The 27,911-nt window shown below is 43.3% G+C and overlaps 1 protein-coding gene across 1 annotated transcript in view; it reads left to right on the top strand.

The window, feature by feature from the left end:
* Positions 1 to 27,911, top strand: part of LOC144499144 (excitatory amino acid transporter 2-like) — a 148,691-nt gene that overhangs the window by 66,501 nt on the left and 54,279 nt on the right. Inside the window, exon 2 of the mRNA XM_078221224.1 lies at positions 27,600 to 27,742. Within this exon, the coding sequence (XP_078077350.1) occupies positions 27,600 to 27,742 (143 nt within the window). The remainder of the gene's footprint in view (positions 1 to 27,599; positions 27,743 to 27,911) is intronic.

Genomic DNA, 27,911 nt, shown 5'->3' with positions numbered 1-27,911 from the left:
TTAAGAGTATTGATAGGCAAAGGGATCTGGGTGTATAGGTACACAGGTCACTGAAAGTGGCAATGCAGGTGGAGAAGGTAGTCAAAAGAAGGCACATGGCATGCTTGCTTTCATCAGCCAGGACATTGAGTTTAAAAATTGGCAAGTCATGTTGCAGCTTTATAGAACCTTAGTTAGGCTGCGCTTGGAATATAGTGTTCAATTCTGGTCGCCTAACTGCCTGAAGGATGTGGAGGCTTTGGAGAGGGTACAGAAAAGATTTACCAGGATGTTGCCTGGTATGGAGGGCATTAGCTGTGAGGAGAGGTTGGAGAAACTTGGTTTGTTCTCCTTGGAACGACTGATGTTGAGGAGCTACTTGACAGAAGTCTACAAGATTATGAGAGGCATGGACAGAGTGGATGGTCAGAAGCTTTTTTCCCAGGATGGAAGAGTCAATTACTAGGGGGCATAGGTTTAAGGTGCGAGGGGCAAGGTTTAAAGGAGATGTACGAGGCAAATTTTTTACACAGAGGGTGGTGGGTGTCTGGAACTTCCTGTGGGGGGAGGTAGTGGGAGCAGATATGACAGTGACTTTTAAGGGGCATCTTGACAAATACATGAATAAAATGGGAATAGAGGGATATGGTCCCTGGAAGGGTAGAGGGTTTTAGTTCAGACGGGCAGCATGGTCGACGCAGGCTTGGAGGGCCGGAGGGTCTGTTCCTGTGCTGTAGTTTCCTTTGTTCCTTGTCCTAAGTGTGAGGTAATGCATTTAGGTAGGTCAAACAGTAAAAGGGAATACACAGTAAACCGGAATAAACTGAGGAGGGTAAATGAGGTGAGAGATCTTGGCATGCAAGTTCACAGGTCCCTTGAAGTAGCAATGCAGGTAGATAAGTTTCTAAAGAATGGTAATGGAATGTTCTCCTTTATTGGCATAGGTATAGAATACAAAAGTAGGAATATAATGATGAAACTGTATAAGGCTGGTGAGGCCACGTAAATGGAGTATTATGTGCAGTTCTGGTCATTGCATTATAGGGAGCTGCTCTGTGGTGCAGAGATCTACTAGAATGTTGTCAGGGCTGGAGAATTGTTGCTACGAGGAGAGATTGGAGAAGTTGGGGTTGTTTTCCTTGGAACAGAGAAGGCTGAGGGGTGACATCACTGAGATATACAAAATTGGGAGGGGTAGAGTTAGAGTAGGTAGGAGGAACCTGATTTGCTGGCAGAGAGTTCATAAACCAGGGGTGATAGATTCACGCTAAGTGGCAAAAGGATTAGAAGAGACATGAAAAACGTTTTAGAAAGATTAGAAAGGGCACCTGAGTGTCTTTGGGTTGGCATGGACAAGATGGGCCAAATGGCCTCTTCTGTGCTGTATCATTTCTATGATTTACGACAATGAACTTGGCTAAAAGCAAAATACTGTGGATGCTGGAATCTGAAACAACAACAGAAAATGCTGGAAAATCTCAGCAGGTCTGACAGTATCTGTGGAGAGAGGATAGAGCCAACATTTCGAGTCTGGATGACCCTCAGAGCTGGAAAATAGGACAAGGTTTATACTGTGAAGTTGAGGGGTGGGGGCTGTTATTGATTGGGATGGCATAGACAAAAAACAAAGGGAATGTAAATGGTGATGATAATGCTAGGAATGATGCTAATAGCATCCATTAAAAGATCGGAATGTGTAAATGGCAGAGCAAAATGTAGGAATGTGGCACAAGGCTGTCATGGCGGGAGTGAGGGAGGTGAAACAAAATGGAAAGCAAGATCTTAGAAGTGGAAAAATAAAAATAAGAATATCAAGTAATAAAAATTGATTAAATAGAAGTGAAGCAAAACAAAATAAATGGGGTGAAGGTGGAGGAGAGATTTCATGCTCTGAAGCTGTTGAATTCAATGTTCAGTCTGCAAAGCTGTAAGGTGTAATCGGAAGATGAGGTACTGTTCCTCCAGTTTACGTTGGGCTTCAGTGGAACATTGCAAAAGACCAAGGATGCAGAAAGGAGAGCAGGGTGGTTTGTTGAAATGGCAAGCGACAGGAAGGTCTGGTTCCTGCTTGCGGATGGACTGAAGGTGTTCTCAAAGCAGTCATCCAGTCTGCAGTTGGTCTCTCTGATGTAGAGTGGACCGCATTGGGAACAGCGAGTGAAATAGACCAGATTGAAGGAGGTGCATGTGAAGCGCTCCTTCACCTGAAAAGAGTATTTGGACCCAGGGATGGTGAACAGGGAGGAGGTGAAGGGGTAGCTGTTGCAATTTCTAAGATTGCATGGGAAGGTGTCTTTAGCAGTGGATGAGGTGTTGGGTGTGATGAAGGAGTGAACCAGGGTGCCCCAGAGGGAACGGTCCCTGCAAAATGCTGACAGAAAGAGTGAGGGGAAGGTATGTTGAGTGGTGGTATCATGCTGGAGTTGACGGAAATAGTGGAGGATGATCCTTTAAATGTGGAGGCTAATGGGGTGAAAAGTGAGGAAAAGGGGGACTCTATGCTGGTTCCAGGAGGGAGGGGAGGGAGTGAGAGGAGTGGCCCGGGAGATGAGTTGGACATAGTTGAGAGCCCTGCCAACCACAGTCAGTGGAAAACCATGATTAAGGAAGACATATCAGCAGTGCCATTTTGGAAAGTGATTTCATCAGAACAGATGCAATTGAGGCGAGGGAACTGAGAGAATGGAATGGAATCCTTACAGGATGTGGGGTATGAAGAGCTGTACTCAAGGTGGTTGTGCGAGTCAGTGGGCTTGTAATGGATATTGATGGACAGTTTTATCATCAGAAATGGAGACAGAGAGGTCAAAGAAGGGAAGAGAACTGTCAGAGAGGGACCATGTGAAGGTGATAAAGGGGTGGAAATTGGAAGCAAAATTGATAAATTTTTCCAGGCCTACACAAACTTGGCTATGTGGCTTCATTTGTGTTAATTTAAAGAAAAATACTTGGACTTCTGGGTATCTATACCATGTCTCAAAACCCCTCCTATATCATGCCTGACCCTGTGTGGCATCACAAGGTTATATCAGAGACTGCCTTGGAGGGAGGTATAATCTATACTGTTATATCAGAGTGTTACAAAGGGAGATATAATCTATACTGTTGTATCAGAGTGCTACAGTGGGAGGTATAATCTATACCGTTATACCAGTGAGTATAACAGAGTAAGGTGCATTCTATGCTGTTTTATGAGAATCATACAATGCTTGCAGCGCAAAAAGTGGCCCTTCAGACTTCAGGTCCTTGCTAGCTCTCTGTGAGAATAATTCAGCTGGTCTTATTCCTTTCCTTTTCATCTCAGTCCTGCAAATGTTTTGTCATCATACAGTTATTCAGTTCCAGTTTTAAAACTGTGATTGAATCTGCCTCCACCATACTCTGAGGGAATACATTTCTGATCCAAACCAGTTGGTGTGAAAACACTTTTCTGCAACCACTTTAAGTTGGTGTCTACTGGTTCTCTATCCTTCCACCAATGGGAACAGTTTCTCCCCATCTACACTGTCCAGTTCCTGCATGATTTTGAACCATTCCAACAAATCTCCTCTAAAACTGCTCTTTTATAAGAACAGCCCCAACTTCGCCAATCTATCTATGTAACTGAAAACTAACATTGTAGGAAGCATTTTTGTGAATCTTCTCTAATGGTCTTCATATCCTTTGGAGGGTGAAGAACTGGATACAGTACTCCAGCTCAGGCTGTTAGTGTTTTATAAATGTTCATCATAACTTCCTTGCTCTTGTGTTTTACTCCTCTATTTATAAAGCCTAGGATCCTGTCTGCCATGTTGACTGATTTATCAACTTACCCTGACATCATCAATGCACATATACCCCCCAACCCAGCCGCTTCTCCCTTCTGCTCCTGCACCCCTCTAGAATTGTATCATGTATTATATGGGTTCTCTTGTTCAAAACGTATCACTTCACACTTCATGTTGTGCGATGGTTTTATTTGGTGTCTCAGTGATGATACCTTGAGACTGTTAAAAAATGAACACTTTATTGGTAATCATTAACTATGTACAGTCCCAGTTACTGCCATACATGGTACTGCTCCCTTTTACACAATTCTCCAAGACTACTACCATGTGCCTCTATACATCATACTGTGGATGGTGTTATTCTCCATTCCTCTGTCATTCAAAAAGTGAGGGAGACAAACAAACAGGTTAGTTAGCTTAACATCTGTCATTAGAAAATTGTTAGAGTCCATTATAAATGACGTGATAGCAGAATATTTACAAATACATATAATAATCGAGCAGAGTTAGCATGGCTTCATGAAGGCAAAATTGTGCCTGACAAATTTATTAGAATTCTGTGAGGTGGTAACTGGAGGGTAGATAAACTGAAGCCAGTGGATGCAATATATTTGGATTTTTAAAAAGCATTTGATAAGGTACCACACAAAAGCCTACTTAAGATAAAAGTCCATTATGTTTGCGGTGGTACATAAGCATGGACAGAGGATTAGCTAACAAATAGAAGACAGTGTTAATTGGGGAATTTTCAAGATGGCAGCCTGGAGTGGAGTGTCACAGGGATCAGTGCTAGGCCACAATTATTTACACTATATATTAGTGACTTGAACAAGGGAAGTGAATGTACTATTGCCATGTTTGCAGATGACAAAAATAGGTGGGAAGATAAGTTGTGAGGATGACAGAGGCCACAGAGGAATATAAACAGGTTAAGTATGTGGACAAAAAACCTGGCAGATGGTATGCACTTTGATAGGAAAAATAAAGGAGCTGAATATTATCTAAATAGAGAAAGGCTGCAGCACAGAGGGACATGGGGCCCTCGTGCATAAATCACAAAAAACTTGCATGCAATTTCAGTGGGTAACAATGAAGTCAAATGGAATGTTAGCCATTATTTCAAAGGGAATGAAGTATAAAAATAGGAAGCTTGTGCTAAAGCTACAAGGCACTAGATAGACTACATCTGGAATACGGCGAACAGTTTTGGTTTCCTTATTTTAGGGAAGATATACTGGCATTGGAGGCAGTCCAGAGAAGGTTCACTCTGCTAATCGCAGGTATGGAGGGATTTTCTTATGAGAATTTCAGTGGGTTGGTTCTGTACTCATTGAAGTTTATAAGAATGAGAGGTGACCTTATTGAGGCATATAGGATTCTCAGGAGGCTTGACAGAGTAGATGCTGAGAGGTTGTTTCCCCTTGTGGGAGAGTCTAGGACCAAAGGATATAATCTCAGAGTAGGGGATCATCCATTTAAGACAGAGTTGAGGGGGAGTCTCTCCTCTGAGGAAAGTGAATTTGTGGAATTCTATATTGTAGAGGCTGGACTGTTAAGTATGTTCAAGGCTGAGATAGACATTTTTAATCAGTAAGGGAATCAAGGGTTATGGGGATAATGTGGGAAAGTGGAGTTGAGTATTATCATATCAAATCAGTCATGATCTCATTGAATGGTGAAGCAGGCTCAGTAGGCTGATTGACCGATTTCTGCTCCTATGTCTTATAGTCTTAACCTTGCTCCACCAAGCACCTTTGCATTACAATGGCACGCAGTCACATACAACAGTTTTCTGCATTGAATGTCATCTACAGCTGTAATTTCTGATGTAAATCCAGAGTTTGTTACTCTGGGAACTGTAACCCAAGCTGTTATCGCAGGGAGTATTAAAGAGGCACTGCCTATCCATGCTGTTATCACAAGGAGTATTAAAGAGGCACTGCCTATCCATGCTGCTATCACAGGCAGTGTTAGAGAGGCACTGCCTATCCATGCTGTTATCACAGGGAGTATTAACGAGGCACTGCCTATCCATGCTGTTATCACAGGGAGTGTTAGAGAGGCACTGCCTATCCATGCTGTTATCACAGGGAGTATTAACGAGGCACTGCCTATCCATGCTGTTATCACAGGGAGTATTAAAGAGGCACTGTCAACCCAAACTATTACCACAGTGGGTGTTAGAGAGTCACTGTCTATCCATTTTGTAACAACAGAGAGTGCTAGAGAGGCACTGTCTATCCATGTTGTTATCACAGGGAGTGTTAGAGAGGCACTGTCTATCTGTGCTGTTATCACAGGGAGTGTTAGAGAGAATGTTAGAGAGTCACTGTCTATCCATGTTGTAACAACAGAGAGCGCTAGAGAGGCACTGTCTATCCATGTTGCTATCACAGGCAGTGTTAGAGAGGCACTGCCTATCCATGCTGCTATCACAGGGAGTGTTAGAGAGGCACTGCCTATCCATGCTGCTATCACAGGCAGTGTTAGAGAGGCACTGCCTATCCATGCTGCTATCACAGGCAGTGTTAGAGAGGCACTGTCTATCCATCTTTCAAAACCGGAAGTCGGGCCAGGAGAGGCCTGGGGAAGTTTTTGGAGGGTTTAAAAGCGCACCAAAGTATACAGCGGGCAGCATCGTAGCGGGCAGCAGAGTGAGTGGGAAGTTGAGTGAGCTGTCAGGGCTTTGGCTCACAGGGCTTGGACGAGCAGGGGTGAGTTTTTGTTTCCTTACACTCTTATTAACTTTTCACTGTCTTACTTGACATAAAGTGTCCAGTATGAGTGTGAAACCAGTGTGTTGTTCCCAGTGTAGGATGTGAGAGGTCCTGGAGGCATCTGGCCTCCCGGACATCCACATCTGTGAGGGGTGTGTCGAGCTGCGGTTCCTGAGGGACCGTGTTAGGGAGCTGGAACTGCAGCTCGAGGATCTTAGGCTGATGAGGGAGAATGAGGAGGTGATAGACAAGAGCTATCATCAGGTGGTCACACCAGGGCAACGGGAGGAGGCCAAGTGGGTGATGGCCAGGAAGGGTAAGGCTAGGGTGGTTGAGAGCACCCCAGTGGATTTGCCCCTGCACAACAAGTACTCCTGCTTGAGTACTGCTGGGGGGGACAGCCCGCCTGGGGGAAGCAGCAGTGGCCGTGTCTCCGCAGTGGAGTCCAGCCCTGTAACTCAGAGGGCTAAGGAAAAGAGGAGGAAGGCGGTATTAATCGGGGACTCGATGGTGAAGGGGACAGACAGGCGTTTCTGCGGAGGTAGGCGGGATTCTCGCATGGTGGTCTGCCTCCCTGGGGCCGGGATCCAGGATGTCGCTAGTCGCGTCCCGGAAATCCTGAGGTGGGAGGGAGAGGAGCCTGAGGTAGCGGTACATATTGGTACCGCTGATGTGGGTAGGAAGGGAGAAGGGGTCATGAAAAGGGAGTACAGGGAATTAGGGAGACAGCTGAGAAAGAGGAAAGCAAAGGTAGTAATCTCAGGATTACTGCCTGTGCCACGGGAAGGTGAGGGCAGGAATGGAGTGAGGTGGAAGATGAATGTGTGGCTGAGGGACTGGTGCAGGGGGCAGGGATTCAGGTTCCTGGACCATTGGGACCTCTTTAGGGGCAGGGGTGATCTGTATACAAAAAACGGGTGGAACTTGAATCACACGGGGACCAATATCCTGGCCGGTAGGTTGGCTAAGGTTACTGGGGAGAATTTAAACTAGATAGGTTGGGGGGAGGGGAGCTAGAAGAGTTGACTAGGATCAAGGAACTAATTGATGGGGTGGAGGATGCAGGGGTAAGGGGAATTACAAAATTAATGGTAGAGGAGAGGGTGCAAGTGAATGAAGGCGGTAATTTAGATAAGGGAGTAGAGGGAGAGGGTGTTCGCGACTCATCAAAGCGGGTCCAGATAAAAGCTGGAATAAGGACACTTTGCCTGAATGCACGAAGCATTCGGAACAAGGTAAATGAGTTGATGGTGCAAATCAGCACGAGTGGGTACGATCTAGTGGCCATTACAGAAACGTGGCTGAAAGGTGACCAGGACTGGGAGATGAATATCCAGGGGTATCAGGCGTTTAGGAAGAATAGACAGGAAGGAAAAGGTGGTGGGGTCGCGCTATTAATAAGAGATAATATCAGGGTAGTACTGAGGGATGACATAGGCTCTGAGGAACAAAACGTGGAATCATTATGGGTAGAGATGAGGAATAGTAGAGGGAGAAAGACACTAGTAGGTGTGGTATATAGGCCCCCAAATAATAATGTTGAGGTAGGGAGGGCTATAAACAAGCAGATAAGGGATGCGTGTAAAAACAGAACGGCAATAATCATGGGGGACTTCAACATGCACATTGACTGGCAGACTCAAGTCGGTAAGGGTGGAATGGAGGAAGAGTTCTTAGAATGCTGTCGGGATAGTTTCCTTGAACAGCATGTTACGGAACCGACGAGGGAACGAGCTATTTTGGATCTGGTATTGTGTAACGAGGTAGGTAGAATTAAGGATCTTATTGTGAAGGACCCTCTTGGGTCTAGTGACCACAATATGGTCGAATTTCTGATTCAGATGGAAGAGGAGAAAGTTTGGTCCCAAACCAGTGTCCTCTGTTTGAACAGAGGGAAATATGATAGGATGAGGGATGAATTGGCTAAGGTAGACTGGGAGAGCAGGCTGGCAGGTAGGATAGCTGAGGAACAGTGGAGGATTTTTAAGGAGATCCTTTTCAGTTCTCAGCAAAAATATATTCCAGCAAAAAACAAGGATTGTAAGAAAAGGGAGAACCAGCCGTGGATAACGAAGGAAATAAAGGAGAGTATTAAAATAAAAACAGCTGCGTACAGAGTGGCCAAAAATAGTGGAGAAACAAGTGATTGGGAAAAATTTAAGAAACAACAAAGAGAGACTAAGAAAGCGATAAAGAAAGGAAGGATAGACTATGAAGCTAGGCTAGCAATTAATATAAAAAATGATAGTAAAAGTTTTTATAAATATATAAAAAGGAATAGAGTGGCTAGAGTGAATGTTGGACCCTTGGAGGACGAGAGGGGGGAGTTAATAGTGGGAAATGAGGATATGGCTGAGTCTTTAAATAAGTTTTATGTGTCGGTCTTCACGGTGGAAGACACAAATAGTTTGCCAAATATTAACGATAGAGGGTTGGCAGCAGGAGAAATACTTAATACAATTAATGTTACCAGAGAGGCAGTGCTGGGTAGACTAATGGGACTGAAGGTGGATAAGTCCCCGGGTCCGGATGGAATGCATCCCAGGGTATTGAAAGAAATGTCAGAGGTAATAGTGGATGCGTTAGTGATTATTTATCAAAACTCGTTGCATTCTGGGGTAGTGCCGGTTGATTGGAAAACGGCTAATGTTACGCCGCTGTTTAAAAAAGGAAGGAGACAAAAGGCGGGTAACTATAGGCCGGTCAGCTTAACGTCTGTAGTAGGGAAAATGCTGGAATCCATTATTAAAGAGGAGATAGCAGGGCATCTGGATAGAAATGGTTCGATCAATCAGACGCAGCATGGATTCATGAGGGGAAAGTCGTGCTTGACGAACATGTTGGATTTTTATGAAGATGTGACTAGGGCGGTTGATGGAGGAGAACCGGTGGATGCGGTGTTTTTGGATTTCCAAAAGGCGTTTGATAAGGTGCCCCATAAAAGGCTGCTGAAGAAGATTAGGGCACACGGAGTTGGGGGTAGTGTGTTAAAGTGGATTGGGGACTGGCTATCCGACAGGAAGCAAAGAGTCGGAATAAATGGGTGTTTTTCCGGTTGGAGGAAGGTAACTAGTGGCGTGCCGCAGGGATCGGTACTCGGGCCGCAACTATTTACCATTTATATAGATGATCTGGAGGAGGGGACGGAGTGTAGGGTAACGAAGTTTGCAGACAACACAAAGATAAGTGGAAAAGTGAATCGTGTGGAGGACGGAGAAGATCTGCAGAGAGATTTGGACAGGCTGAGTGAGTGGGCGAGGATATGGCAAATGGAGTATAACGTTGAGAAATGCGAGGTTATACACTTTGGAGGAAATAATAACAAATGGGATTACTATCTCAATGGAAACAAATTAAAACATGCTACCGTGCAAAGGGACCTGGGGGTCCTTGTGCATGAGACGCAAAAGCCCAGTCTGCAGGTACAACAGGTGATCAAGAAGGCAAATGGGATGTTGGCCTATATTGCGAAGGGGATAGAATATAAAAGCAGGGATGTCTTGATGCACCTGTACAGGGCATTGGTGAGGCCGCAGCTGGAATACTGTGTGCAGTATTGGTCCCCTTATATGAGGAAGGATATATTGGCATTGGAGGGAGTGCAGAGAAGGTTCACCAGGTTGATACCGGAGATGAGGGGTTTGGATTATGAGGAGAGGCTGAGGAGATTGGGTTTGTACTCGTTGGAGTTTAGAAGGATGAGGGGGGATCTTATGGAGACTTATAAGATAATGCGGGGGCTGGATAGGGTGGAGGCGGAGAGATTCTTTCCACTTAGTAAGGAAGTTAAAACTAGAGGACACAGCCTCAAAATAAAGGGGGGTCGGTTTAAGACAGAGTTGAGGAGGAACTTCTTCTCCCAGAGGGTGGTGAATCTCTGGAATTCTCTGCCCACTGAGGTGGTGGAGGCTACCTCGCTGAATATGTTTAAAGCGCGGATGGATGGATTCCTGATCGGTAAGGGAATTAAGGGTTATGGGGATCAGGCGGGTAAGTGGTACTGATCCACGTCAGATCAGCCATGATCTTATTGAATGGCGGGGCAGGCTCGAGGGGCTAGATGGCCTACTCCTGCTCCTATTTCTTTCTTATGTTCTTATGTTGCTATCACAGGCAGTGTTAGAGAGGCACTGCCTATCCATGCTGCTATCACAGGCAGTGTTAGAGAGGCACTGCCTATCCATGCTGCTATCACAGGCAGTGTTAGAGAGGCACTGCCTATCCATGCTGTTATCACAGGCAGTGTTAGAGAGGCACTGTCTATCCATGCTGTTATCACAGGCAGTGTTAGAGAGGCACTGCCTATCCATGCTGTTATCACAGGCAGTGTTAGAGAGGCACTGCCTATCCATGCTGTTATCACAGGCAGTGTTAGAGAGGCACTGCCTATCCATGCTGCTATCACAGGCAGTGTTAGAGAGGCACTGCCTACCCATGCTGTTATCACAGGCAGTGTTAGAGAGGCACTGCCTACCCACGTTGTAACAACAGGCAGTTCAGCAGAGGGTGAAAAATAGAAAACACTGAATGCTCTCAACAGGTTGGGCAGCAGTTTAGAGAGAAAACATGGTCAATGTTTCTGCTCATGGCCTTTCATCAGAATTTGCTTTTCTCCCCCAGATTCTGCTGGACCTGTTGAGTATTTCCAGCATTTCCTGCTGGTATTTCAGCCTTCTAGCATCCACAGAATTGTGCTGTTGTATCAATACGGCAAGAAGAGAGTTGTAATCCCTACTGCAATACCAGAGGGTGCCACAGAGGGTGCTGTAATCCATGTTGTTATGAATCAATGTTAGAGTGACAACAGTAGGAAATCCCTACTGCAATATCCGAATGTGTCACGAAGCGGGATGTAATACATGCTGTTATGTTAGTTGACTGTAATCCTTACTGCAATTCCAGAGAGTGGGACAGTTGTAATCCACACCATTACATCATGCCTTGTTAACAGAAAAAGATATATGAAATGTGTACAAATATATCATAGTGTCTTGCACTATGAGCTAAAACCCATGTTGCTATATCAATGTGTCGCATGAAGGTTACAGTATATGCAGGTTATGTATTATTAGAGTAGAGAATGTTACATAGGGAATGGAAATATGTATTTTTATATCATAGTGTTACACAGAGAGTTGTATTCTAAACGGTCATATCATAATCTGTTACACAAAGAGAGCTGTAACATATACTTTTTGTAGCCTGCTACAGAGAGCTATAAGCCATACTGTTATATCAGTGAATATTAAAAAGGGAGGTGTAATCTATACTGTTATATCTGAGAATGTAAGAGAGAGGTCTGATCTAAACTATTACAGCAGAGATTGTTACAGAGGGAGGTGTAATCTATACTGTTATCAGAGATTGTTACAAAGAAAGTTGTAATCTACACAACATTCAGTGTTACAGAAGGAGGTGTAATCTAAAATGCGTTATCATGCACTGTTTAAACTATGCTGCATTATCAGAGTGTTACAAAGTGTATTGTACTTTATAATGTATTACCTGAAACTGGTACAAAGGGAGGTGTAATCCATACTTTATTATCAGAATGTGTTACGTGGGTGTAATCTATACTGTATCAGGGTATAGAAACAGAAAAACTACAGCACAAACAGGCCCTTCGGCCCCACAAGTTGTGCCGAACGTAACCCTACCTTCTCGGCCTACCTATAACCCTCCATCCGATTAAGTCCCATGTACTCATCCAGGAGTCTCTTAAAAGTCCCTATTGAGTTTGCCTCCACCATCACTGACGGCAGCTGATTCCACTCGCCCACCACCCTCTGTGTGAAAAACTTCCCCCTAACATTTCCCCTGTACCTACCCCCCAGCACCTTAAACCTGTGTCCTCTCGTAGCAGCCATTTCCACCCTGGGAAAAAGCCTCTGAGAGTCCACCCGATCTATGCCTCTCAACATCTTATATACCTCGATTAGGTCTCCTCTCATCCTACGTCTCTCCAAGGAGAAAAGACCACGCTCCCTCAGCCTATCCTCATAAGGCATGCCACTCAATCCAGGCAACATCCTTGTAAATCTCCTCTGCACCCTTTCAATCATTTCCACATCCTTCTCTACTGGATCTCTACTGTATTATCAAGCAGTGTTACACAGGGCGTGTAGTGTAAACTGTATTATCAGGCTGTGTCACAGGGCATGTAATTTATATTGTATCAAACTTTGCATGGCATTTAATCTATACTGCATTATTAGGCTGTGTTACAAGGACTATCAGGCTGTGTAATACAGGATAATACTGTATTATCAGACTGTTTCACATGGTGTGTAATCTATACTGCATTATCAGGATATGTTACATGGGGTGTAATCTATACTGTATTATCAGCGTGCATTACAGAGGGAAGTGTAATCTATGTTACATTATAAGAGGGAGGTGTAACCTATAATGTATACTGTTAGATGGAGTGGTAATCTATAATATTGTCAGAGTGTGAAGACGGATGTATAATTTACACTTGTTAGTGTTACAGAGGGCCATATAATAAATCATCAGACTGAGAGGGACATCAAATATATACTATTATTGGAGGTTGTGTAATTTATAACAGTGCGAGGGAATTGTAATCTACGTGTATTGTCAGAGTTTACAGAGGGAGATGTAATCTATAGGTATTGTCAGAGACTATTACAGATGGCAGTGTAATCAATACTCAATATTCGAGGGTGTTACAGAGTGAAGTATAATCTAAGGCAGTGATGGGCAACCTAGGCTAGTGAGTGAGCCACGAGTGGCCTTCCTTCATTTCAGAGGGCTGTAAGATTGAAATCAGACTTGTTTGCTAACCATGACCCTATGAATAGGATTTAATACACACTGTATATTTAATGAGTTATAGAAAATGTTGAACCATTTATATGTTGTTAGAACTATCATCAACTTCAAATGGTAAAAACAAAGGAAATGCTTGCACTTTGGATACAGAGGGAGCACACAGTTCAGTCAATATTGTGTGCAATCGGCATGCACCTCACTTCCCTTCCCCTTGCTTTACCTTTGTGTTTCACTTCAGTCATAGCAGGAGGAAAAAAATACTCCGAAGGAAATCAGCAGAATGTGAAAACCTTGCATGTGGGCAATGGTCAACAAAATGTCTCCTGGGCAGCACTCACAATCCAGATGAGCCTCTTGTGGCTGCTTGGGCCACAAATAGCTCACCACTGATTATATCAGTGCTGCAGAGCAAGGTGCAATTTATATGTATTCTTGGAAGAAGTAATCTGTTCTGCATTATCAGGGAGTGTCACAGAGGGAGGTATCATCTATATTGTTATATCAGAGTGTTACAGAGGGAGGTATAAACTATATGTATTGTCAGAGACTTTTACAGAGGGAGATCTAATCTATAATGTGTTATCAGCGAGTGTTAGAGGAAGTTGTAATGTATACTGTATTATCAGATAGCGCTGGAGGAAGGTATCTTTCATGCTGTTATACCAGAGTGTGTCACAGAGGGAGCTACAATCCATTCTGCTCTATCAGTGAGTCTTGAATCGGAGGCTGTGATCCAGGTTTCATATCAGTGACAATGATAGACATAGCAATAATCCATATTGTTTCTCCTGTTTAATGTAAATCAACAGCAGGAATCTGAATGGCTTAGATTGGTTTCCTGTATAGTGCCAGCCAGATCTTACTTTACTCTGACGCTAATCAGCAGATCAGAGCTTACTGTGTAGATCAGGTAAAAATTGAACCTTCTTTGGAAATGGGGCCTCCACAGTCTGGAGCCCAACAGCAGCAACTGGTTGATGTGTAGATTGAACAGGAGTGAGGGGAATTAGCTGCTTAATGACCAGCTCAGTGTGTCACAAGCATTCAGGCAGTAAATCATTAATTTTATATACTAGACATTCCAAAATTCTTGTTGCTGTGGGGCAGATGCATAAGTCACAACCTGGTGAATGGGCTTCTTGTACACTACACATATACAATATTTGATTTTCAACATCAGAGGGATTATTCAGCACTAATTATTACTTAGCAAAATAGGCTTAACTTTTCCCAGGCTTTTTACAGTGAAAATATAGCATAAAAAGTGGAAGAGTTAATGCTAATTCAGTGATTTTTAATTCATTGTCAATTACCAGGAATTTAATTATGCATCCTATTGAGGAGTGGAAATCACTGATGGCAACTTCTGGATTTTCACATTTAACTGCATGTGCGGACACTCAAGCTGCTGTCAGTTTCACAGAGTAATGATGGCAAAATGTCAACAGTTTTGCCATCATTACAACTGCAAAACCCATGGCAAAATTGTATGCTGCATGATGCACAATTATGTGCTGAGAGGAGGAGCCACAGGCTAAAGAGGAGGCAGGGGAAACTTGCAAGGTACCCTTAGAATTATTTTACAAACTTGGAGTGTGAACTGGGCAGCTGATTGTGCCTGTCAAAGAATTCCTGCATAGTTGCTTGTCATAGCCCAGTGACTTTCATTGAGAGCAACATTAGATTAATCCACATGAGCCCACTATCATCAAACTACTTCTGTTGCCAACTTAATTTTCAACAGAATAGTTGCCCTCATTAACCTTTCCCAGTTGTTTTAACATCCTGGTTTCCCCCTTCTTCCCTTTTTCCATCCCAAAATTGCTCATCACGACATCCTGTGCATTGCATATTTCAATAAGCTGTTTGTAATGCACCACCTGGCTGACTTTGACTGGCAAATATAAGCAGTTAGACTCCAGCTGAAAACAACTTCTGCACTAACTTGCTGCTGACACGAAGATGTTCACACTTGTTTTCGAGTATTAAATAGAAACATTGAAACTAGGAACAGGAGTAGGCCATTCAGCCCATCAAGACTGCTCCACCCTTCAATGTGACACGACTGATTCTCTATCTCAATGCCATACACACACTCTCTCCGCATACCCCTTGATTTCTTTAATGTCTAGAAATCTATCTGTTTCTTAAATTTATTCAGTGACTTGGCCTCCACAGCCCGATGTGGTAGAGAATTCCATAGGTTCATCAGCCTCTGAATGAAGAAATTTCTCCTCATCTTAGTCCTAAATGTCTTACCCCGTATTCTGAGACTGTGACACCTTGTTCTAGACCCCCTAGCCAGAGGAAACAACATCCCTGCATTCAGTCTGTCCAGTCCTGTCAGAATTTTATACGCTTCAATGAGATCCCCTCTTGTTCTTCTAAATTCCAGTGAATTCAGGCCCAGTCAACCCAATTTCTCCTGGTACAACATTCTTGCCATCCCAGAAATCAGTCTGGTGAACCTACTGTTGTAGGGAAATATCCCTTACCAGTGCAGAATAGAAGTTGAGTCGCAAATCAAGGTTCAAAGCGTGTCTTTATTGTACAATTACTGGGATCCCAGGGAGACCCCCGTAGCCAGCTCAGAAACAGTGGCTTGGCCACGTTGATCTCAATTAAATCACATCAGCTCTGGATCTTTATAGGGATCCAAAATTCACGCGGGAACATTTGATTATGCCTTTTTTTACACAATGTATAAAGTGGTCTGTCAGTTTCAAAAGTCCCTAGGAAGTTTCATGGATTAGCATTTGTATGGTGTGTGTTCGTGTTAATGGGATTACTTGGTCCTGCCCCGGTGTCTAAATGCGTTTCCCATTACTATCTCTATGTGTCCTCTTATTTAAATTGGTCCTATTGTTCCGTGTCTGTGTTTCCTGCTTGTGAGATTGAGTGTTAATGTCCTCCTGTCCTGTTGGGTGTCTGGGGTATTTCATTCTTAACCTTTTATCCTTATCTCTTAGTTTATCAGATTTTTATGTCTGCCTTGGCCGAATTGGTAATATTTCAGTGATAGCTTGGTTTTGATAACCCACTCTCTGTCTCGTTTCATAGGGATCTTGATCTTCCTTGGCCAGTTTAAAATGCAGCTATGCGCTGTTGCTAGGCAGATTAGGGATCTTCCGTAGTTTCTGAAATTCGTGAGTCTCTCAGCTGTGCAGGGGGAGACCCGATCGAATATCCATCCGGGGGTGCCCCTCTGCATTGTTGGCCCGTTATGAGTGGTGCCAATTAGTCCAATAAAAATATGTTTGATGATACAAATATGGTTTTCTGGAAAATTTCCTCCTTCAGTCCCTCCTCTCGTCCAGGGGGTGCCATTCATGGCTGACCCCCCATGGACGACCTTCAGAGGAACAGTGATTTGTACAGCTGTTGTCCTTGCCGTTGTTCCTCCTCTTCTGGGTCGTTGTTAAGTTCTTGCATCTGGATACTGGCAGTGGGTAGCATTCTTGATGTAATATTTGCACATATCACTTTAATACAGGTTAGGCCAAGGCAGAGTGTGAACAGGATGGCTACTACTAGGATTAATCCCTTCATAATATATGCTCCCCAAACTGTGTTAAACAGCCATCCTAACCACCCATCAGTCCCTGTTAACCCCTGTTTAAAGTTATCCAATTGCTTTTGTATCCCGGACATGGCTGCTGTTATGTTTAGTGTCTCGTCGTGTACGTATGTGATGCATTTTTCCTTGATGATGGTGCATACCCCCCCTTGTCTGGCTAGCTGATAGTCCACCGCATATCTCGTTTGTTGTGTGTATAGTCTGAGTTCTGCGAGTTCTTGGTCAATTGCGCCTAATGCTTGTAGGGTGTTGTTTCCTAAAATGGTCAGTCCACATATGAAGAAGTTCCTATTACTGGCACTGATCACCCCTGCGGCGCCTCCCAGGGATAGTGTCCCCAGAAATCCATATCCTAAAGAAGACCCTAGTGTGACAGGGGCCTGCCAGTCGGAGCAAAATTCTGCGCTGATGGCCCTGGTCACTATGCGTTTCTGGACATGCCCTTCACTTGGGCATGGAACCGTGAGAGGTCTGATTGTCCCTACGGAAAAGAACCTTGGAGGCCTGTCTGTGGCCGTCATATATACATTTTTAAATAAAAACACGTACCCGTCTTTAACCCGATAACATGCATTACCCCGGGGTCGTTTGACCGCATGGCCCCATCTTGTGGAACCTTCCCTCCCCCTGGACTGTCCACTTGATTGTACCTCTTGGTGAGAATCAAATGGATATGTCCCTGAGGCTGAGCTTACGTGGGTGCTGTTGCACTTGCCACACATAAGCTGCCTACCCGCGGTGACTGCAATGCATTTTTGTTGCTTGCAGTCACAAGTGAAGTGTCCTTCCCGGACCCGGCACTCCTGGAGAGCACAATGTGCCTCAGCGCACTAATCATTTTTAGGGACAAAGGCATGCACGCACCCCCATCCCTCTCCCTTAAAACATTGTGGGTAGTTCCCAAGTGTCTCCTCCGGTTGGGGTCCCGTCCCCCTTAGAATTCCCGGCTCAGTGAGCTCTACACACCTTCCTTGTATCCCTTGCTTAAAGTACCCAATATGTTCTTTGCAGGGTGCCCCCGATGTGTCAATAGTGAATAACTCTTGTGGGAGCCACCCTGGTGTTGCGATGAATAGGGAGTTTACTGATCGCGCTGAGGGGTAACAAGCGGTCCTATTCCCATAGATCTGGATGTGTGTTTTCAGGAATAGGTTTCCTTCCATGATTGGTGGTTCTGCTCCCCTAACCCCCATATGTTGGAGTGTATTTACAATGGTCAGGGTTATTATCAGATATGTCCCTGTTCCCATATCGCTCTTTTTTTTTCCAACAGTATTTTACAATTACAGTATATACAGAAAATAAACAGGCAATCAAATTAAAAGTAGTTGGTTCCGACGTCTTGATAGTAGATCTGGTCCTGGTTCCTGTGGAAGTTGAATGAGCAAAACGGTATTTTTTAGTTCATTTGTCCTCATATAGTTTTAATTGGGTCCAGTGTTTCCAGACCCCCTGTCCCCTTATATCTATACAGGCACAGGTATCTCCGCTAATAATGACCTCGTAAGGTCCGTGCCATCTTGGGGCAAATCCTGGTTTTGCAGGAAGCACTTTTGTTAATACCCGGCTCCCGGCTTTTGGGACTTCTGGTAATATTTCTGAGTCCCCCTCTGCGTCGACCTGTGCCTGATTAGAAATTACGGACCGGCGCATCCCCTTCAATTGGGTGCTAAGGTCTCGGATGTATTGTCGGATCCTATCTTTTATCGGACCCACATCTGTCCAGCCTGTAATAATGTTTTCGGGTAAGTGCATTGCTCGCCCGGTCATCAGCTCGTATGGAGTCAAGCCGGTAGTTCGATTTGTGGTCGCCCTAAGCCTCATCAGAACTGCAGGTAGGACTTCTGTCCAATTTCTACCTGAGGATTGCATTGCTTTTGCCATTGTTATTTTTAGAGTCCGATTCATCCTCTCCACCATCCCGGAACTTTGTGGGTGATAGGGGATGTGAAATTTTTGTTTTATTCCTAATAGTTGGCAAATGTTTTTCAGAACCTTTCCTGTGAAATGTGTTCCCTGGTCCGAATCAACTTGAATTGGCATCCCCCATCCATAGCAAGCTTAGTGTGAATTAAATAACACTTTGTACTGGCCTTTTTTGGCTGCAATTGGACATCCATTCATTTGTATGTAATCTTATCAAAAGACATCGCTTTCCCCATTAAAATCACATGCCATACAGTTCCGATCTTTATATGAGTACTCTTACACTATCTCTAATTTGATCATTTGTTTGCGTGCAAGCGCTACACCACAGTACTTCACAAAATAATTATGTCTTTATCCATGCCCAATATAGTATATGAATATATCATACAAAGTTGGTTAAGGCTTTTCAGGATTTGATGTTATTCTTGTGTCTATATGGCAGTGCTATACTGTATAATAAAAATAATCAAGCGGCAGTTGTATCATACCACTTTACACATCGTACCCGTGATATCCAAACCCTTTTAATTTAAGCCGTTTCTTTTTTTTTAAACTGAGCTCCAGATCGAAACCCCCGCACTCTAGGAAAAGTAACAGGCGCCGAATCAAAATCAAAGCAGGTACAATACATACCAGTTATTTGATTAGGAACATTTTGGTTTCTTAACTGGCTAGGTTTTAAGCTTTGCAGTGCTTTTATATTTGGCAAACCTTGAACCTTGATGGCTCATGAAATTCCGACGGCAGTACATAATTTTAACTAGTTCAGAATACTAAACTATCTGACGTTCGCAAATCGCGATATTCTGCGATTAATACTGTATTTCACTGACTTGATATACTTTAAACTAATTCATAGACCTCAGTCTTTTGTTCCTGCTTTTCTACCTTTCCACAAAATAACTTATTTTCTTCTCTTAACTCCTCAACTAACTCTTATAATTTCTACTTCAAGACAAAGGAAAGAGCACATGCTTCCTTCCAAGGTTTAAATCCTTTCTTAACATTAAAACAAACAACAACAAAGCATCCACGCAACCACTTTGTTTAAACACACACACATATATACACATGGAAGCTTCCAAAAGTCATTCCACAGTACATCCTTTTTCATTCAAACTTATCATTTCAGACTGGGATGAGTGTAAAACATTCAAAGAGAATACAGAACATTGATTAAGACAATCGCTTTTATTCTTCTTTCTTCCAAACTGTAATTAACTCAAAGCAAAAGTAAATTCAAGAAATCCTATCACTTTAATCTTTAACAGTTTTAACACTCTCCCAGCCCCCTGAGGCTAAACCAAGGTGCAATGTACTGCACCCACTGCCTGTAGCAAACATTCCACAGGAACAAAGAGCTCCCTGCTCTCAATCTAATTACAACAACAACCACCTACATTCGACAAGCTACCAGATCTCACAAACACACTGAAATACAAAAACTAAGATCTCTCCTATCCATCTGCTGCCTTTCCCCTGGCGTAAAAGGCTTATAGGTTGCCTTTGGTTGTGCTAACGTCCCTCCTCTCGTGACTGGCGCTAGATTATAATTGTCTATGTTTTCTTTTGATGCTGGAGTGGCTGTATGTTTCTGCACTGACTCGTATGGGCGCCGAGGGTCCGTTTCCTCTGATCTCTGCGTTATCTCCGCAGTGTGGTTTCTGTATTCTAATTCCCTCACTCTCTCCTGTAATACTTTAATTTGCTCTGTCTCTTTGTGTCTCTCCTCCATAGAGGCATTTACTTCCTCAATTAGTCCAGCTAACTGGGTCACTAATATTACTCCCATTACTTTTGTTTTGTCCCGTTTAACTCCGTCTACCCACTTTCTTTGATCTTCTAAAGTTTGTGATGCGTTCCACCCATTCCGTTTCATCTTTGCAACAATCGCTTCTCTGGCTAACAGATACTTCAAAATGAGAGCTACTGCAGTTTCTCCCTTAACAACGTGGTCTGCCATTTTTCTGTCTAGCAGTCCTGCAACCCCCGTATGCTGGCTGCTACAGTAAAAGTGCCTCAACTCTCTCCCTTATCTCCTGTCACTGATACTGCCCCAGCACCGTCTGTATTGCTGTAGGTTCTCGTAGTGAGGTTCCAGTGGGTCTCTTTCCCCTGGGCTCCCCCAACTATTCCTGACACCTCACGCTTGGACTATTTTGTGTTGTCTTATTGGGATGTGTGCTGGTTGTTTAGTGGGTTTGTCCGCCCCTGTTCCCAGCCCCTCTAAGTACAACGCCTCCCGCTCGGCCACCACCCCCACTAGCAGGGTTGATCCGTTACCCCAAAACCGGGTATCCTGCTATGGGCTGTGGTGTTCCCTACAGACGAACAAGGTTATCAAACTCCGCCCGGGTCCCTAATGGATCCTCCGTCGTCGTGTCTCTTGGTCAGGATGGATCGGGTCCCCTTTTCCTCAACACTTACACACATGTATTCTGTTATCAAAGCCCCTGTTATAGTTAGTAACTGTATCGACTCTGAGGTTGTTCGTCCCTTCAGAGTCAGTGTTGTTACCCGATTTACACTGTCCGTGCCTTGCACCCTGAGTGCCTGTGCCTCTTAGCGCCCGCTTCAAAACCCAACCTTAGCGTGGGAGATTTCTCCTCTTAACGTCCAGTTTAGGGTAGGGCACCTTGAGTCAAGCACTCCCTTGTCCTATTGCCTTGGCACAGACAGCGGTTTCATTTACAATCCTGGGTTAGTTACACCAATTAGTTCTGCATGCGGTACTTATCTTTATATTAGTCTTAATTCCTGTTATCAAATAGCCCAAAACCTGTTATCTTTACCTCTGGTCCTTTACTCCTATTAAAGTTAAAAGTTACTTACCTTTTTCCACGCGGTCGTTCTGACCTGTACCTCTTTAGTGCGGACTTCTGTTTCAATTTAAAAACTTAGGCAAGATTATACAGTTCTACAAGACAACAATACTTAAAACAGACAAACCCTAACCCTTAAAGGTACCTCACTTTGAACGGAGACCTGCACTCGCCTTTGACTGCTCTGGATTTGTATCAGATTCGTTTAAATTTGATCCCGACTTTCAAACTGTGGCCATCAGTCAGAAGTCAGATATCAAATCCTGCCGTGACTACGCCATTTTGTTGTAGGGAAATATCCCTTACCAGTGCAGAATAGAAGTTGAGTCGCAAATCAAGGTTCAAAGCGTGTCTTTATTGTACAATTACTGGGATCCCAGGGAGACCCCCGTAGCCAGCTCAGAAACAGTGGCTTGGCCACGTTGATCTCAATTAAATCACATCAGCTCTGGATCTTTATAGGGATCCAAAATTCGCGCGGGAACATTTGATTATGCCTTTTTTTACACAATGTATAAAGTGGTCTGTCAGTTTCAAAAGTCCCTAGGAAGTTTCATGGATTAGCATTTGTATGGTGTGTGTTCGTGTTAATGGGATTACTTGGTCCTGCCCCGGTGTCTAAATGCGTTTCCCATTACTATCTCTATGTGTCCTCTTATTTAAATTGGTCCTATTGTTCCGTGTCTGTGTTTCCTGCTTGTGAGATTGAGTGTTAATGTCCTCCTGTCCTGTTGGGTGTCTGGGGTATTTCATTCTTAACCTTTTATCCTTATCTCTTAGTTTATCAGATTTTTATGTCTGCCTTGGCCGAATTGGTAATATTTCAGTGATAGCTTGGTTTTGATAACCCACTCTCTGTCTCGTTTCATAGGGATCTTGATCTTCCTTGGCCAGTTTAAAATGCAGCTATGCGCTGTTGCTAGGCAGATTAGGGATCTTCCGTAGTTTCTGAAATTCGTGAGTCTCTCAGCTGTGCAGGGGGAGACCCGATCGAATATCCATCCGGGGGTGCCCCTCTGCATTGTTGGCCCGTTATGAGTGGTGCCAATTAGTCCAATAAAAATATGTTTGATGATACAAATATGGTTTTCTGGAAAATTTCCTCCTTCACTACCGAGCACTCAGTCTCTGTATGTGCTTTTTATTCCAGCTTTGATAATCTTGAACCTATGTGACCAGCTTTTTGCTAGTCCCTTCACACAGTTGAATGTGTAGCTGCTTTTGAACATTTTGAATTAGACACGAGATGTCAAGGAGTTTTGGTCACAAAATATTCTACATTTCCTGCCAGCAGATGTTGGTGATAGGAAATGTTAGTGAGCGCGGCATTAGGAAAAAAGGAGAAAAACAGGACTCTTAAAGTAACTGGGAAATGTTAATAAGGGCAACTAAAATGGGAATGCTGCTGATAAGATGGTAGTAGAAATAGTTTGGTAATATGTAGTTGATGTGGATAGATGCAACAGCATTTTCTAAGTGAATGAATGACATTGAGCAGTTTGTAATGCTGACTGCCGGACATTGCTGGTACAGTATCCCTTTATCGGTGATGGATATGTGGCATGGTGGCACAGTGGTTAGCATTACTGCCTCACAGCACCAGGCACCTGGGTTTGATTCTAGCTCTGGGTGACTGTGTGGAGTTTACACATTCTGCCCGTGTCTGCATGGGTTCCCTCTGGGTGCTCTGGTTTCTTCTCACAATCCAAAGATGTGCAGGTTAAATGGATTGACCATGCTAAATTGCCCTTTAGTTGCCAAGGTGTGCAGGTAAGGGGGATTGGTCATGATTAATGTGTGGGATTATAGGATTAGGGCCTAGGTAGGGTTCTCTTTCGGAGGGTTGGTGCAGACTTGATGGACCGAATGGCCTCTACTGCACTGTAGAGATTCTATGATTAACAGGCCTTCCATTTAATGGGTGTGTGGACATGTGTTCACTCGTGATCTAAGGGTAAGGTGTCATGACTGCCTATTCTATTGCTCAGTGCTTTACTTTACGGTCACAGATTTGTCAAATCTTGGCTTTTACTTGCTCACAGCTGAGTTTAGAAGTTGTAATTCTCATGGATTAATTTGTTTCATGTCTGCGTCTTAGTACAGTTCAGTCTGTTTGTTACAGTACAGTCTGTCTGTGTGGTCTCAGTTCAGTACAGTCTTTCTGGTTTCAATGTACCAGTGAACCGCAAACACAAGGACGGCCTCAACCGGGATATTGGGTTCATGTCACACTATTTGTAACTCCCACAGTTGCGTGGACCTGCAGAGTTTCACTGGCTGTCTTGTCTGGAGACAATACACATCTTTTTAGCCTGTCTTGATGCTCTCTCCACTCCCATTGTTTTGTTTCTTAAAGACTGGATTAGTTGTAAGTATTCGCATTCCAACCATTATTCATGTAAATTGAGTCTGTGTCTTTATAAGTTCTGTTTGTGAACAGAATTCCCACTCACCTGAAGAAGGGGCTTAGAGCCTCGAAAGCTTGTGTGGCTTTTGCTACCAAATAAACCTGTTGGACTTTAACCTGGTGTTGTTAAACTTCTTACTGTGTTCAATGTACCAGTACAGAGCAGTCTCCCTGGCATTGCTTTTTTAGTGCCGATCGTTATGTGGTAAATGATTGTCAATCGTTATTGAAAGTAATTACTTTTCATTGCTGTGAATGCACTGCCACTGGGCAGTGCAATTTCTTTATAATCTGAAGAGCTGCTGAATCCAATATACATGCATCAAATCACCGTAACTGACCAACCCTCCCAGTGTAAAACTGATGGCAGAGAAAATGTGGGCTTTTTTATTGCTTGTTAATAAAATATAATCACCAACATTAAATCAGGAATGTTATGGAAGCAATGCTCCATCATGATTTTCTTTATCTTTTCATGGGTTGTCAGTGTCTCAGGATCAGAATTTATTTTCCCTGACTGCCCTTGAGAAGGTGGTGATGAGCTACCTTTTGAACCACTGCAGTCCATGTGGTGTCAGTACACCCACAGTGCTGTTAGAGAGGGCGTTCCAGGATTTTGACTCCGTGACAGTGAAGGAATGACAATATATTTCGAATCAGGATGGTGTATGACTTGTAAGGGAACTTGCAGGTGGCGGCGTTCCCATGCATCTGTTGCCTTTGTCTGTCTAGGTGCTGGATGTTTGGAAGGTGATGTCGAAGGAATGGGCAGGTGTTTATTGGTTTCTGGTGCTGGGCAGTTCACTGATGACTAGTTTTTCTGTGCACGTACACCACAGACTGGATAAATTATATTCTTACTGTATGATTTTGATTTTTGGAGCCACAGATATCTAAGATTAGGCAATTGAGTATTCATAAGTAACTTTAACGTAGTTTCTTAAGAAGCAACAGCTTAGACCTAATGCATTAGCTAACTGTAGAGGAAAAGTACCCTGTCTAATCCTGTTAGAATTTTATAAGTTTTTATGAGATCCTCTCTCACTCTTCTAAACTCCAATGAATATAATCCTAATTGACTTGGTCTCTTCTCATGTGACAGACCTGCCATCTCAGAAATCAGCCGAGTAAACCTTTGCTGTGCTCCCTCTATAACAAGGACATCCTCAGATAAGGACACCAAAACTGCACACAATACTCCAGGTGTGGCCTCACCAATGCCCTATACATTCGCAGTAAAACATCCCTATACCTATACTCCAATCCTCTTGCTAAGAAGCCATGTACCATTTGCCTTCTTTACTGCCTGCTGTTCTTGTGCGCTTGTTTTCAGTGACTGTGAGGGGAGATTTGATAGAGGTGTATAAGATTTTGATGGGTATAGATAGAGTGAATACAAGCAGGCTTTTTCCGCTGAGGCTAGGGGAGAAAAAAACCAGAGGGCATGGGTTAAGGGTGAAAGGAGAAAAGTTTAAAGGGAACATTAGGGGGGGCTTCTTCACGCAGAGAGTGGTGGGAGTGTGGAATGAGCTGCCGGATAAAGTGGTAAATGCGGGGTCACTTTTAACATTTAAGAAAAACTTGGACGGGTTCATGGATGAGTGGGGTGTCGAGGAAATATGGTCCAAGTGCAGGTCAGTGGGACTAGGCATAAAATGGTTCGGCACAGACAAGAAGGGCCAAAAGGCCTGTTTCTGAGCTGTAATTTTCTATGGTTCTATGGTTCTATGATACATGAGGACACCAAGTCTGCGAAGTATTCACCTCTCTCAATTTACACCCATTTAAATAATAATCTGCCTTCCTATTTTTGCTACTGAAGTGGATAACCTCACATTTATCCATGTTATACTGCATCTGCAATACATATGCCCACTCACTCAGCCTATCTAAATCACACTGAGGCATCTCTGCATCCTCCTCACAGCTCACCCTCCCACCAAACTTTGTATCATCTGCAAATTTGGAAATAATACATTTAATTCCTTTTTCCAAATCTTTAATATATAATGTGAACAGTTGGGGTCCTAACACAGATCCTTGAAGTACTCCACTAGTCACTGACTGCCAATCAGAGAAAAACCCATTTATGCCAACTCTTTGCTTCCTATCTGCTAACCAACTTTTTATCCATCTCAGGACATTGCCCTCAATCCCATGGGCTTTAACTTTACATAGTAGTCTGCTATGTGAGACCTTGTTGAAAGCCTTCTAAAAGTCTAAATAAACCATATCCTTGGTCAACTCTGCTAGTTATATCCTCAAAGAATTCCAATAGATTCGTCAAGCATGATTTTCTCTTTGTAAATCCATGCTGACTTTGTCTGATTATACCACTGCTTTCCAAATGTTGGGCTATGAAATCCTTGATAATGGACTCAAGCAAATTCCCCAGTACTGACGTCAGGCTCACTGATCCATAGTTCCCTGTTTTCCCTCTACCTCCCTTTTTGAGCTATCCTCCAATCTGTAGGGACCTGTCCAGAGTCCAAAAAGTTTTGGAAAATGACCACCAATGGATCTGCCATTTCCAAGGCCAATTTCTTAAGTACTCTGGGAAGAAGATTTATCCATCCTCAATCCAATCAATTTCCCCAAAATAATTTCTCTACTAATACTGATTTCCTTCTGCTCCTCACTAAAACTTGCTTCTCTCAGAACTTCTGACACATTATTCATGTCTTCCTTTGTGAAGATGAATTTAATTCCTCAGCTATTTCTTTGTTCCCTGTTATGAATTCTCCCGTTTCTGACTTTAAGGGACTTACATTCATTTTTGTTAATCTTTTTCTCTTTACATGCCTGTAGAAACTTTTGCAGTCAGTTTTTATATTCCCCGCTAGTATAATTTCATACTCTATTTTCCTCCCTTGGTCCTCCTTTGCTGAATTTTAAACTGCTCCCAATCCTCTGATCTATTGCTTTTTCTTGCCAATTTGTAAGCTTCTTCTTTGAATCTAATACTATCTCTAATTTCCCTTGTAATCCATGATTTGGCCATAGTTCCCTTACCACTCTTGCGCCAAACAGGAATAAACAACTTCTGGAGTTCACCTATCTGTTCCTACATTCTCTGTTGAGAATGCCCGCCATTGCCTGTGTATGGTCCTTCCTTTCAGTAATGTTTCCCAGTACATCATTGCCAATTCATGTCTCATACCATCATAGTTACCTTTGTTGAGATTTACCAGATACTAGTATAGATAAAAGTTTACACAAGGCACCAGAAGAGTCCTTCCTATCAGTACAGGAATTTATGTATCTTTGTTTTGCCTCCAGTCCTGGCTGCAAAGAATGTTTAGACTGAAGAGAGACAGAAGACTTTATAATGCAATGCCTGCTGATTCTATAATATTCTTAAATACACTTTTTTTACATTACTGTGCAAGAGAAATGGTTTTGAAAGAGCAGCAACTGGAGTTTTATTAAGAAACCTTACTCGGAGCATCTTGGCTTACAACAATGCATCACTGGTACATTAAAACCTTTCATGTTCTTGTGTATCCTTGAGCATCTAGACTGAACACTTTATCTGAAGTACCTGAGAATGGGTAGCTTTAGCTGGTGTTTCTTCTAAATGTGACCCAAGTTTCCTTTCTCATTCAGCCTGACCACAATGCCCAAACAAGTGGAAGTGCGGATGGACGAGTGTAACCTGGCTCCCGAAAAACTTAACAGCAAACCCCCATTGTGGAAACGGCTGGGAAAGAGTCTGCGGAAGAACCTGCTGCTGACCCTCACAGTATTTGGTGAGTATAACTCCGACCATTCACCATCCTTCTGCCCTCCAGAAAGGGTTTTGGGAACAGTGGTGGGATTGCAGTATGAGGAGTGTTTTTAAAGAATAACAGGCTTCCTCACTCGTACAATGCATGTTGCAATTGATGAAGTAATGATGTGGTGTTTAACATACATGAT

This window comes from Mustelus asterias, chromosome 9 (assembly GCF_964213995.1).
Source record: "Mustelus asterias chromosome 9, sMusAst1.hap1.1, whole genome shotgun sequence".
Taxonomy (NCBI): Eukaryota; Metazoa; Chordata; class Chondrichthyes; order Carcharhiniformes; family Triakidae; genus Mustelus; species Mustelus asterias.
The sequence above is the reverse complement of the archived record's forward strand: the minus strand, read 5'-3'. Positions and strand labels throughout refer to the sequence as shown.